The 12,972-nt window shown below is 42.0% G+C and overlaps 1 protein-coding gene across 2 annotated transcripts in view; it reads right to left on the bottom strand.

Moving 5' to 3' along the window:
- The window catches only part of CD99 (CD99 molecule (Xg blood group)), a 31,455-nt gene extending 27,706 nt beyond the window's left edge, over positions 1 to 3,749 (bottom strand). The window contains exon 1 of one of the 2 annotated variants that reach the window (XM_069007222.1): positions 3,549 to 3,749. In XM_069007222.1, the coding sequence (XP_068863323.1) occupies positions 3,549 to 3,609 (61 nt within the window). In that variant the 5' untranslated portion in view covers positions 3,610 to 3,749. The remainder of the gene's footprint in view (positions 1 to 3,548) is intronic. The other variant, XM_069007212.1, reaches the window with a different exon arrangement.
- Positions 3,750 to 12,972: the final 9,223 nt, after the last annotated feature.

The raw sequence follows: 12,972 nt of genomic DNA, 5'->3' as shown, positions 1-12,972 counted from the left end.
GAAGTTCAAGACAGCAAGAGTTAAAGCAGGCAAGAGTCTCAAGCACAGGCAACCCAATCATATGAACCAGAGTAACATCAGGAAAATATTGAAATTGGTCTTGGCTGGATGGCAGTAGGCTGAGTCACACTTAACTCTTGCCAAATTAAATCACTGTAACCAGCAGTTACAGCCTAAGGAAAGCTTAAGGGTTGCTGCAGTGACGTAACAGTGCAGCAGCCATTTTATATAACACCACATAAAATAATTATTAGCTATTTCACATTAGAGAATATAGAAAGATGGAGAAACATGTGCTGCACTTTTAAAGTTCATGCTGCCATGTATGCACTCTAGCACCGCTACTGAAATTGTTCCAATGAAAACTATGTGGTGATTTGTGGTGGTTTTGTTTGGGTTTATAAAATCAGATTTCAAAGGCAAACAACTCCAGAGCCCACAAAGCAGAGCTCAGTCTCCAGGAGTCCTCGCAGCACCTCCCTGTTCCCGCTGAAAGCTCCATCTACTGCATTACAGACAGGGATCATTTCACTATCTTTCATCCAACTAGTCATTTCTCTCAACACCGACTTGCCTCATCAAGAAGTTAGGAGCACAAGTGCTCCTTCCCTTGCTCAGGGCCCTCTAATTACAGAGGTCTCAGAAAGAAGGGATCTCCACCTACATTTCACCCCAGGCTACTGATCTTACAACATGGGTACCTCATTTTCCAGCCTGTATTTTGCTCACCTCCGGGCGTCCTTTTGGCAAATGTGTTTCAAGCAACAAGCTCTACCCAATTCTTGCAACAGATACTTAAACCATATATCCCAGAGCCCAAACTCCAGGTCCTCAGTATGCAGACAGCTTTACATGCCTTGATCTTTCTCCAGTAGATATGGGAGACTTTTCAGCCTTGTGTCTGAATGCAGCAGTTTTTTTGCTGCTCATCATGCACAAAATCACAGAGAATCACTGAGGTTGGTTTAGACCTCTAAGATCATCAAATCCATACATGGAGTATCATGTAAGGCTTTTTTTTGTTTGATTCTTCATCTGCTGTGGTCTTCATATACATTGTACAGAAGTCATGCTGCCTAATGCTTTTTCGTGCACTGCATTTTGAAAACCACATGCCTCAAATCAGACAGTGGGCTAACCTGATGATTTTGCAGGTGTAAGATGGCTGAGTTGGTCTCCTACCTCACAGCCAGCCACAGCAGGAAGCCTCCTACCCTTTCCTCCCCTGTCCCCACCTCATTTCCACTCTCCCATGCTAGGCCCTGCCACTCCCTTGTGCTGGCAAGAACATCCATCAAACACTCCGCAGAGCAAACTCAATGCAGATTAGTCATCTGCTGACTTACCAAGATGAATCATCTCAGTGCAGGCCTCGATGGGCACCAGACCAAACAAAGGAGGAAGAGAAACAGAGAGATACCACTCCTCAGGCAGGGGCAAGATGTCAGACTGCCTATAGAAACTGGTGATAGAAAAACTCGCATTCAACCTCCCTATGGATACAGCCCCAATGGTACCTAAGCTCCAGCTCTGCCAGACTGGCAGTGTTCATACTTGGCACATGAGACAACACTTGAATACCAGCTTTGAGGTTAAAACCGTGAGCTCTTTCTCCAAGCAAGTTCAAATTACACCGCTCACCCTTGCTTAATAATGCATTCAAATCCTTGTTGATATGTTGAATATTGGTTTCACTATTATTCACACTAACAACTTTCCTGTGCCTAAAGTGGATGATCCAATATGAAGTTATCAGTCTGGAGCACAGATTCTTCTGCTTGAATCGTGAAAGCAGGCAGTGCCAGTGAAACCACTCACCTCCACACAGTTGCACGACACCTGAACAGCTGGTAAAGCAAGACACTTAACTTTCTACATGAGTTCTGCAAATTCAGGCTACAGACAGCCCACCAACAGTAAAATTAAGATTTTCAAAAGCATGAAATTCAGGTTTTGCCTTTGTCATTTAAGATTGCACAAGCACAAATCTGAAATTCCCCTGGAGGGCCCCACCCTCCCCAGGCTGACATTCTCAGCAGTTCTCAAATTCTTACATGTTTGGTTTAAGGAAAAAGTGTCCAAACTAATTATAACCTATCTACTCAGTTGCATTATTGACATTAACCAGTGCTCATATAAATTAACTAGCTTTCTAAAATAATCTGTTTAAAATGTAGTATCGTTTTCCTCAGAATTCAAAACAAGACCCCTAGAGGCAGTTGTTGTGCACCTTCCCTCCAGTAAAGCAGAATCCAGACATCTCTTTACATCTCCATACTTCTCGGCAAAAAGTTTAGGAAGACTATTTCTCAGTGGCCCAAAATACTTCCATTTATTAAGAGCATCACAGCAAAGATCTTGCTGTCCATGACTGTGAGAACTGCTTGCATTAGTAAGGAGGAACTTTTCCACACAAGTACTAAGATGATAAATATAAGCAGCCTGAGTCCTCTGTCAGTTTTAAAGGTGGTTTCTGTAAAAATGGTACTATTTTTCCAAGAACTCAGCTTTGCTAACCTACAAGTCAAGACCACAACAGGGCCACAGCAGAACTGAATTCAAGCAGGCTTGCTGTCAAACTGCTTATCTGGCATCACATGTGCACTATCTACAGCTTCCAATCAATGTTAGGAACATGTATTTTTCCTTCTCTTCTACAGTGAAAAGGTAGATATTTAAGATTACAAGTGTTGGTTTTATGAAGTACCCGAAAGAAAATACCATAAACATAGCAGCAAATGTGCTTACTAACACAGCAAAAGAAGAAACAGATGTCTTAGAAACAAGTCATATAAATGGGAAATGACAGTATGGGCTGCATATTCCAGTTCAGCAGTCCTCCGCCTGGAAAAAAAAACTTCGTACTTTGCTACTTTCCCCACCTCCAAATGTTTCTTTTTACCAAATACCAATGTGCTATTACATATACACTTTTCTGATCAGGGTTCAGGAAAATCGTCCCTGATAAATACTGAAGGAACGTGAAGTTTCTCAGGGAAACTACCAGCGTGTTTTACCCTGCGGTTTTACCATATTTATTTTTTAAAAGGCTGTCGTGTGACGGCAGACTTTCTGGTGAGTAACTCTCCGATGCCCTGGGACTGCCGTAACTCCGCTTTCTTTCCTAAAATGGAAGCCGCACTCCAGCCGAGCTCCCCACGACCTGAAACCCACTTCAAGGACCCCCCTGCATCCTACTGGGGCGAGGACGACGTATTGACCGCAGATGCTAAACCAGCCAGTTTCCAGTGTGGAAGGGGGCGGAAAGCTCAGGAATACTTTTCCAGCGAGTTAAATGAGAAGAAACTTACCAAAAAAAAAAAAAAAAAAAAAAAAGGGCTGGAGAGAGAGAGCGCCGTTTCCCTGCTCTGGACACACGGGCAGACACGGCCAAGCGGGGACCCGCCCGCCTCCGTCCCGGGACCGCGTCGCCGGCCCGCACCGTGCGGAGCGGCAGCGCTCGGCCCCCGCCCCAGGGACTCGGGGCAGGGGAGCGCTCCCTTCCCGAGCCGCGGCAGGACCGCTCCTCAACTCCCACCTCTCCTCACCTCTGACGGAGACCAGGACGGCGAGGAGCACCGGGAAGAGAAGGAGCCTCCAGCGCCGCATGGCTGTCCGCCCCACAAACACACTGACACACAGACACACACACACCGCCCGCTGCCCGACAGCCGCTCCCGGTACCGCCGCAGCTGCTCCAGCGGCGCCGAGGGCGGCACCGCCCCGGGGCCGGGACACCGCCCCACCGCGCTCCCGCCGCCGCGCCCCGGGGCTCCTCCTTCCGGCTGCGGAGCTGGGACAGCCCCAGGCCCCGCCGGCTGAGGCCGGGAGCTGGGTGTCACTGAGGGCCGAGATGGGGAAGGAGTGGGGTACCGTGGTGCTGCTCAGCCCTGACCGCTGCCGCGCAGCCTGCCCGCGAACCGAGCGGGGCTTCGAAAGGAGCCTTTTTGTACCATGTGTGCATTGAATGCCTTCAGTTGAGCACTGGTGCGTCCAAACGTTGTGGCAGCAGCCTGAAGCGCTGCTTCTGCTGCAGGTCATGGTCAGAAACCATATGGACACTTGTGCTGCGCTGTGTTGAGGGGCATGTATGAAAAATACTCTGCCCCCAAATCCTGGTTTTTCACTTGCCAGGTATGCACTGGTTATTGACTGGATGATAAACAGTACAGCGACACACACACTATGATTTAGAAGGTAGCTGGTGATATGCAGCTGACTTGGGTTCAGTGGTCATAGGCCGGTACTTTCCTCAGAGAGGTCCATACCTGTTACTTAGCATTTGTATGACCTTGCCAGCTGGAAAAGTGGAATGTCAAGTCATTGTCACCAGTTCATAAATTGATGGGGGCTTCTTTTTTTTCTTTGACAGTGCCTAGTCAGGACATTTTTAGATTTACCCTAAGGCATAAGAGTTTAACTGTAGTAATAAAAACACTTTAAATTATACAGTGTTCTAAATTAACCTTTTTCATTAAAATATCTTAGTTTTGCAGGAGTAGTACTGAAGTTGGCGTTATGTTGTGGTTAGCAGCTACCATTTTTGCCAGACTCCAAGCCTAGAAGGTAAGATTGATATGTGCACATGCACTGTGTAATCCATCAGTATGGATCTTGCCATCAATGCTATGTGCACATACACAGGAAATTATTAGTGTCCTTTAACAGAGTGTTTATGGTTGTTGTTAAGTATCACCTAAGATGTTGGTCCCTTGCCAAAAAGAACAAGAATTGGTACTCCTCAGACTACTGCACACTTCTTTAATCACATCATCCCAAAACATACCTCCTGCCCAAGAACTGCAGTGCTGACAGAGAAAACCTAGCTATCCCGTGGATATTACCATGTCAGGTCAGGGCCCTCCATGTAGCTTCCTGTTGCTAAAATCACTCTTCATCAAAGCTGCCATCTTCAGATGAAACAAAAGCAATTTCCTGTCAGAGCAGGCATGAAATAACTCTGCCTTGTACTAGAGCTTGTGTTTTCCACTTGGTTCAATCCTTTAGAAGGGGCACAACTAGCTGGTACTAGCCACTTTATGGCTAATAAATTTTCCAGATTTATAAATATCTGGTATTTTTTTTTTCTGTCTTACTAATCTTGTGATCTGAAAATTTCACTGGTATTTTGTGAAAATGAGGTTCCTGATTTGTTGTTACCAGCTCTTCTATGTGGTTTGTTGTTTCACATCTAAAGCCAACTCATCTGTAAAAATCAAAATAATTTAGTAATAAGGCAGGTTTTCTTATTGTCTGAGTAATAGTCATAATCTGAGACCCACTTCTTCCAATACCAAGTATCCTTTTCTTGCCCAGCCTGCAATGGTTGTCCTAGCAGGTCTTTTACTTTGTCTCTGTCCTGTCCATAGCCTCTACCTGGAAGTCTGCAGAGAGCTTGGGCATTTTCCCAATCTGAAGATGCCGTGGGAGGAGACAAGATTGACTTATGGCTTTTTTTCTAAAAAACAGGAACTTAAAAAGACATGCGTGGTCTGTGGTTTCACCTGAAGAAAAAATGTGTCTTATACAGCATCACAATGAAGGCTGTAGGTTGTAAACCCAGGTGAAACTGTTCAAACTTGAACACAATCTGTGGTGTGCACAGCTGAAGAGCAATCTCTGAGCTATGAAGGTAAATGTTCTTCTCAGTTTGCCCCAATTCCTCTTCTGAAATAAGATCCTTGTAGCTCTTTTACTGCCTCACCCTAACTTTTTTCCCCTTTTACCTATAAGTTTTCAACCTTGCCAGAAACATCATAACTCTCCAGATGTCCAAAGAAGCAAAGGAAAGACAAATAGATTTTTAATTGCTAAAAAACAGATCTTCATGGTGCAGTGATAACCTTCCTGCTCTATCCCCCAGGGACACCTTTTGCCATCAGAGGGCCACAGCTACTGTCTGTGGATGGTGAAGCAGACAAAGGCAGCACTGGGGAAAAAAGAAAGGAGATGAGCAGGATTGGCAAACCATGTTTTGATTCACACTTGTGTTCACTTACTAGTATAAAATTGGTATGAAAATAACCCTGGAAATTATTTTGCCTTTTTTTCTTTTACAATTCACCAGATTTTGGCAGTACTCTGTAATGACTATATTTCAGGTGCAATTTTTCTGAGGCCAAGAACACACACATCCAAGGAGCGTATTTGGGTCTGTTAATGCTGTTGCTCCATCTAACAGTACATACTAGAAGAGTATTTGCCATAACTATCTCATGTTTTTTACTCATTTGGAAATCAAATTGAAGGGCAGGGTTTCAACTCTGGTTTCTGTCATGGCATCTACTAAAGCATGAGCTCTGATCTTTAGGTTTTTTCTTGCTGTGATGATATAAATGTTTACATTTGTATGTATTTTTAACTAAAAGTCAAATGTAACACTTTATTTTCTCCCAATGTTTTCATCTTGAGCTGTGAGAAGGGGCTAGTTCCACCAGCAAAGTTTCCTGTAATTTTATCAGTAAATGGAGTATAAGAGCCACAAACAAACCAATATGTTATAGTTAGTCAATACAATCATGGTTATTTTTAAAAAGGGTTAAGTATAAAGAATGTATTAAAAACATAATTAAGCCCTATTTGATCTTTGGTCACAAATTATAAAAATTATATCAGGTTTGTTTGGTTTTTGTTTGGTTGGGTTTTGTTTTTTAAAGTGACAGTAGTATTTCCAATTCTAAGGATATATTCAGAATAAAAAAGAATCCAAAGAGGCTCCAGAATATCTTCTGGCTCCCCTCTTGGTTGCTATTTTCCGATGCTCTCTGCCTTGCAGGACAGGAGAGACATTAAGATACTGTAGCCTAAGTGTTTATTCCCAAGGAAGCAAACTTGATTCCTCTACAACCAGCTGCTTGATAACAAATACTGCTTCAGAAAGGACTTTCTGCAGGTGATCCTGAATAACTTCTACAAAGGCTAATTACCTGATCTTTGCCACCTCAGCTTTTCCTGCAGTAAATGTCCTCTTTCTGTTGGTACCTCTTGTTCCCTCCAATAGCAGCAGTAATTGCAGTGTGCTTACATGACTTTCAGCACTGGCTTTCATAGTTTGGCACCAAGGTCTGTGGCAACTGAGAGCCCATCTCCTTTAAAGCTCAGCCCATTTCTCCTACTATAAATACCAGCTGGGTGTTGTTTCCTTTTCAGATTCTCCCCACATATTTTTGTACTTTGTTTTGTTGGTCTTTGTCTTTCAGTAACTATCCAAATACCTTCCTATGTCCAAAGTATATTACACTTTTTTTTCATAACAGTTCATAAAAAGAAATATGATTTTATAGACCATTTCTCTGCATACTTATCTGCATTTGAAGAGACATTAGGCAAAAAGTTGTTTATAAAATAACCATTATTTTATGACATGGATGCCATCAAAGATTAGTTCCATAAGAGAAATAATTTATTTATCTTAAAAGGATTTTTAAAGTAATATTTTATTTTATCTGAAACAGAGAGATACTGTTTTTCATGCACAACCCCTTTCAAAAAAAGTAAGTCCTCTGCATTTTACCATGAAGCTTTGTGTGGGAGTGTGTTTGCTTTGGTTCAGTCCGGGTCTCCCCTCTGTGTTCCTTAAGTTTGGTGTACCCCAGTTGGTGCCCCCCCTGTTTTATTAAAATCACCCTATATGACATTTTTATCTCCTCCCAGGACCCTGTCTGTCACTCTGCCACCCCTCCCAGGCTTCTGGAAAGTTCTAGCCAGGGGGCCAGGTGATTAGTCCTGGGAAAGGAGTCCCTCCCTTCCCCTGTTATAGTTGGTGCCCTTATGTGTCCCTCGTTCTGCTTGCCGCACCCTTCCCTTCCCTGCTTGGTTGTTCTGTACAACCCCCCCATTCCCCCCCCGCCATAAAATGCCCCGGTGCGCGATCTGCAGGTGCTCTGGGTTGGGCACCCCTGGTGGTTGAGGTCCCCCTGTTTGGAGGACCAATAAACTTTCTGGATTTAACCCAACTCTGAGCCTGCCCCCTTTCCTCCGCCGTCTGCCTGCATCGCCACGGTCCCTTGGAAGGACCCACGAGCCAGACCTCTGATCCCTCCGATCCCTCCGATATCAGAGGCTGGCCCCCGTTGCCTGCTGTGTCCCGAGCTGACCGGGCTGAGGGGGAACTGTTCCTAGGGGACACAAAGGCAGCTTTGTTTTGAATATTTTAAGCAACTTTTATTTAAATGTAAATATTTAACTTACTGAAAAGAAAATCTGTAATACCTTTCCTCTCTTTTTGGCAAAGTGACATTTTAGTAATGAAATGTTTGTTCCTTTTGAAAAAACCTCTGATGTCCAATTTTTTTTCTTTTTTTTTTTGTTTTAAGAACAAAATAACTAGATTTTAAGATGATAACTAAGATGATAACTTTATGCTTTGTATGTTATTTCTCCTGATGCTATGTTCTGCTTGTCTCTGGTCTTCAGAGAGAAAGGAAAGAGAAAACTGACTGAAGTTTACATTCAGTTTACACTGTTTGATTGATCTGCATCCTTCCAAGTCTAAATGAATGTGATTTTGGCACTCCTGACATATATTAGGGGTGTTTTATTCTATAAAACAGAAACATGTGAGTATATGTTTTAGTTGCTCAGGTACTGTTGCCATTTGCCATATTATCGAAACATTTCCTATGTAAGACTTCTGTTCCTATTTGCATTTTCTCCTCAAAGGAAAAATAGCTCACTGTCATAAACTGTTATATTCACAAGAAGTGAAACAGAGTTGGAATGCCTTCATATTCAGTAACAGAGCAATGCTTGTGGTATTCCCAATACTGACATTGTCTAGACAGTAAAAAAAAGGAGAAGGTTCCTTTATTCTTGAAAATCTTCCATTCAAGATCAAGGCTGCACGTCTCATTGTTTCAGAATCAAGTTTCCTAAAACATCTTTCCTGTAAGAATGGAAGGAAGCAGTCATACATGTCAGTGCCTGTGCTCCACTTCTCGCCTCAGGGATGCAGCACTGTGTAACCAGGGCTTATTAGGGCTTTCTTTCCTGCATGGCCTCTGATCCATTCAGCTGAAGCCTCCTGCAGTGTGGGCTACAAGGCCACCTGCATCAGGGATGTGAGCTGGATCAGTGGCCTTTGGGGGGCTGTTAGTTTGGTACCAACTGCGTGAACATTGAAATGACCAGGATTTAGGAATGTCCATTGAGATAATCCCAGATAATGTGCTGTGCTGATGACTCGGGTAAGAAAGAACTGATTTAGAACAGGGGATAAAGCTAAGGTTTAATGACAGCTAATTATTGTTCCCTGGTTTGTTGCCTTCTGTATCTCCACCTCTGTTATGTAGGATGGGTTATGTGACTGCTCAGTTTCGTAAACGCGGTGAGGGTGTAGCTGTGTTCTTGAAAGAGGCCAGCAGATCTGACAATCATGGCAAGAATTTAGCAGCCATTTGTGAAGGCATTTTGTTCATAATGACTTTTGTAAAGCATGCAAGATGCATCACATCAGGGCAAAATCTTTTGAGCTCCACTGATAAAACAAAAACCTCTCTGTATTCCTTGCTTAGATCGCCTTCATTAAGATGCTGTGGCAAATGCTGTTGGCAACTTCAGCCACCTACAGCCTGACAGGAATAAACTATTTTATTCCTGTGTTGCAGCTGCTCCAGTATGTTATGAAGTGTACAGTTGTTGCCTTAGCCTTAAAGGGGCTATAGGAAAGAGGGGGAGGAACTCTTCATCAGGGAGTGTAGTGAGAGGATAGGGGAACCTGATTTAGCACGTGTCCCTGACCATGGCAAGTGGTTGGAACTAGATGATCTTTAAGATACTTCCAATCTAAGCCATTCTATGATTAAAGCTTTTAAATTTATGCTTCAAGCCCTTGCACAGTTTGAAAGACAGTGGTCTTTGTCATTGTGCAGCCTGGCTATGGACTCAGTGACCAAAAGAAGCTCAAGTCATGCATGTGTTGGGAAAGATGCTCAGTTTAGTGCCTGTTCATGAAGACAGGAAGACACTGTTCTAGAAAAGACATAGCTATAAACATGAATGAAAAATCATGGCTGTGAGAAACTTGCAGTGCTTTAAATATGGGAATTCCCAGAATCTATCTGATCTCACACACAAGAGAACTAAACACATTGCTAGTCATGCATGGTGTGAGGAACAAATGAATCCAAATAGTCAAATGTCCCCCTAATGGGGTGAATGCTTCAAAAGATGGCTAGGAAACCATTATTCTTATTTCCCTTTGAAAACTTTAAATTCTCATTTAGAAAATCATTTTCAGCATCGGAGTGGATTTCCTGCTTTAAGATCTTTCTTGTGGTTTATCTCATCACCTGTTTAGGAGCAAATGACAGTCTGTGTCTTTGTGCTCCATGATGCCGATCAGCCAGCTCATGAGGTTCCCTCCTCAGCCCAGAGAGCTTTTTTTTTGGGGTCGTGACACAGAAATACATGGCTCTTCCTGTGCACTTTGTTCGTGAAAATAAGTTAATTTCCTGAGTTTGGCTCCCAGAGGAGGGCTGTTAGTATCCTTTCCCTTGCAGTCTGTACCACAGTGGTGGAAAGAAGGGCGTAATGATAAGGAAGTCTAGATGTTTGTCTGTGTGGAGAAAGCAGAGAGTCGAGGAGTTACTGATAATGATATTGTGGTCCAACTGAGAAGAAGTTAAAAGCAGTTAAAATTATTACATGATTTAATTTGCAAGGAGCAGTAATATGTTTCACTAATTAATCAGTTGATTCATATTTAGACTTTTTTTTTTTTTTGGAAACTAGTAATTTAAATTTAGTTGAAGGCCAAGAGTAAAACTGTAGGTTAGGGGTTTCCTCCAGACTACAGAGGGTAATAGTCTTTCCCCAATTCTCTACTAATTATTTGCTTCCTTTTCATTTCTGCCCTTCTCCCTTTGAACAGCCACAAAAAAAAAAAAAAAAAAAAAAAGGCATATATATAACAGAAAGGCACTTATTAAGCCTAAACAATTCAAGTTCTTTTTCTTTTTCCCCTTAAAGGATATCTTATGAATAAATATATACATATTTATATGTAGTTTTGTTGCTAATGCTGAGATCTGGGGAGGCAGATCTACACTTTAATTCTTATCAAGAACATTCACAACAGGTTTTTTTATAATATTTTCCTCTTATTATCTAAAGAAAAAAAGGAAGTGCAGCTTTCTAAAGTAAAATGATAATGTTCTTGATTGTCTACATTTTACTGCATTGCAAAATTAAAAACAAAAAAAAGAAGATAAATACAAGGCAAAATGGCAAAATGGTATGCATGTGAAATACAAACCACACAGCTGGAACACCCCCTTTTCCTGCCTGTGTAATTTAGGAAAAGCTGTTAAGTCAAACAATACAGCATTTTCCATTTGAACACATAAAATTTGAGTTCACAAAACAAGTTAGAATAACTGTTCCTGCCTTGGGAACACTAGCTGTGAATAACTTCTGCGCAGAATTTAAGAAATGTGGAAAGAAGGCATCACTTGAGAAAAATAAATAGCTCATGCATTTGTCATTCTCACATCCATTTTTGTGACTCATTTATTTTTATGCTGCTGTTTTCCTAAGTGCCCAGAGTGCTATCAGAAAGCTTAAACAAATGACAGCAAATCCTCTTGCCTTTTTTTTGGGGAGTGGAGTGGGGAATTGGAATGAGGTCTTACTGGTACTGATAGAGCCAGATTTTTGCTTATGGGGCTTGTTTTTTCCAAGTTAAAAAATCTTAATTATTATTCTTTGCCATTCTTATCATTGCTTTACCTTCTTTTCCCCATATACTGCTTCATTTTGTTGCCTTGTCTCCTTCTTCTGCATCTGGGTAATTGGAAAAGTCAATTAGACTTTCTCTTGCTGTCAGCTGAAAGCACTAGACAGGAGCCAGCAAAGGAATTCACCCCAGCTTTAATGTTAAGCACCCCCAGCTATGTCTGGTGCTATGAAGTCAGAGAGGAGAACATGCTGGGAGAGAGATTAACTGCAGACCCTTCCCCTGCAGCCTTCTAATGTAAAATCTGAAGCTATATGCTTGCCAAGATTTTAAAAAAGCTAAAACTACATAGTGATATCAGATGTGGAGGAGGGATCAAAAGCACAAATGCGTATTGATGAGGTCTTGCATTGCTACTGACTACATTGCATCTCATTTGTTGCCAAACCCTAATGACTAGAATGGTTTGTTATGCTTCAGCCTGGACTGTGTTGAGTGAAGTGACAGACTTCAGCACTTCAAAACCAGAAAAGAAAGTGGAACACATCAGTTGATCATACCTTATATGTCAGAAGGGCAGTAAAGTTTAGGCATCTGTGAAGGGCATTTCTGCCATAATTGTATATTTTATTATAGATGGTCCCCAGTTCTAGTCAGCATCTGGTGATATATGTGCCAGGGAGAATCTTTTCAAAGGTGCAAAATATTACAGAAGTCTATAATTACTTTCTTCCTGCACATTAGTAAGAACTAAATGTGTGTTCACATCTGTGCTTTGTGTGCCAAATATATATTTTTACCACCTCAGTCCCTTCCCTCCATATGCATCCTGTTAGCATGGGTTCCTATAGGAAACTACCATGTAATGGGACACTGGGGACAGCTGTGGCCTGTGGTTTAGATGAGCACTGCAGAGAGGTAGAGAAAGGTGCCCTTAGCCTCTCTTTGTGAATATTCTGTGAGGCAATGTGATTATGGGGGATGAGCTGTCTTTTTATAATTAAACTAGCCCAGTCTTGCAGACCTCCACTGCCTTTATATTAGAGTACAGAATATACAAAATTATTTTTGGTTTGTATAAAGGTTCAAAGAGGACTTTCCACATTTTGAGCAAAGACAGTGATTGTTTAGTGATGCAAATTCGGAGATTACGAATTGAGATTTCTGTTTCTATTCCTGGTTTGTGATCTTGAAACACTAGAATCTCGTCTTCTAATTTCTTTTCTACAAGCTCTACAAGTGGACTGACACCCTTGAAACTTCCAAAATTTAGCTCTGATTTTTTAAACAAGATAAAA

Source organism: Aphelocoma coerulescens, chromosome 1 (assembly GCF_041296385.1).
Source record: "Aphelocoma coerulescens isolate FSJ_1873_10779 chromosome 1, UR_Acoe_1.0, whole genome shotgun sequence".
Taxonomy (NCBI): Eukaryota; Metazoa; Chordata; class Aves; order Passeriformes; family Corvidae; genus Aphelocoma; species Aphelocoma coerulescens.
Note: the sequence above shows the minus strand (reverse complement) of the source record. Positions and strands in the feature narration are given on the sequence as shown.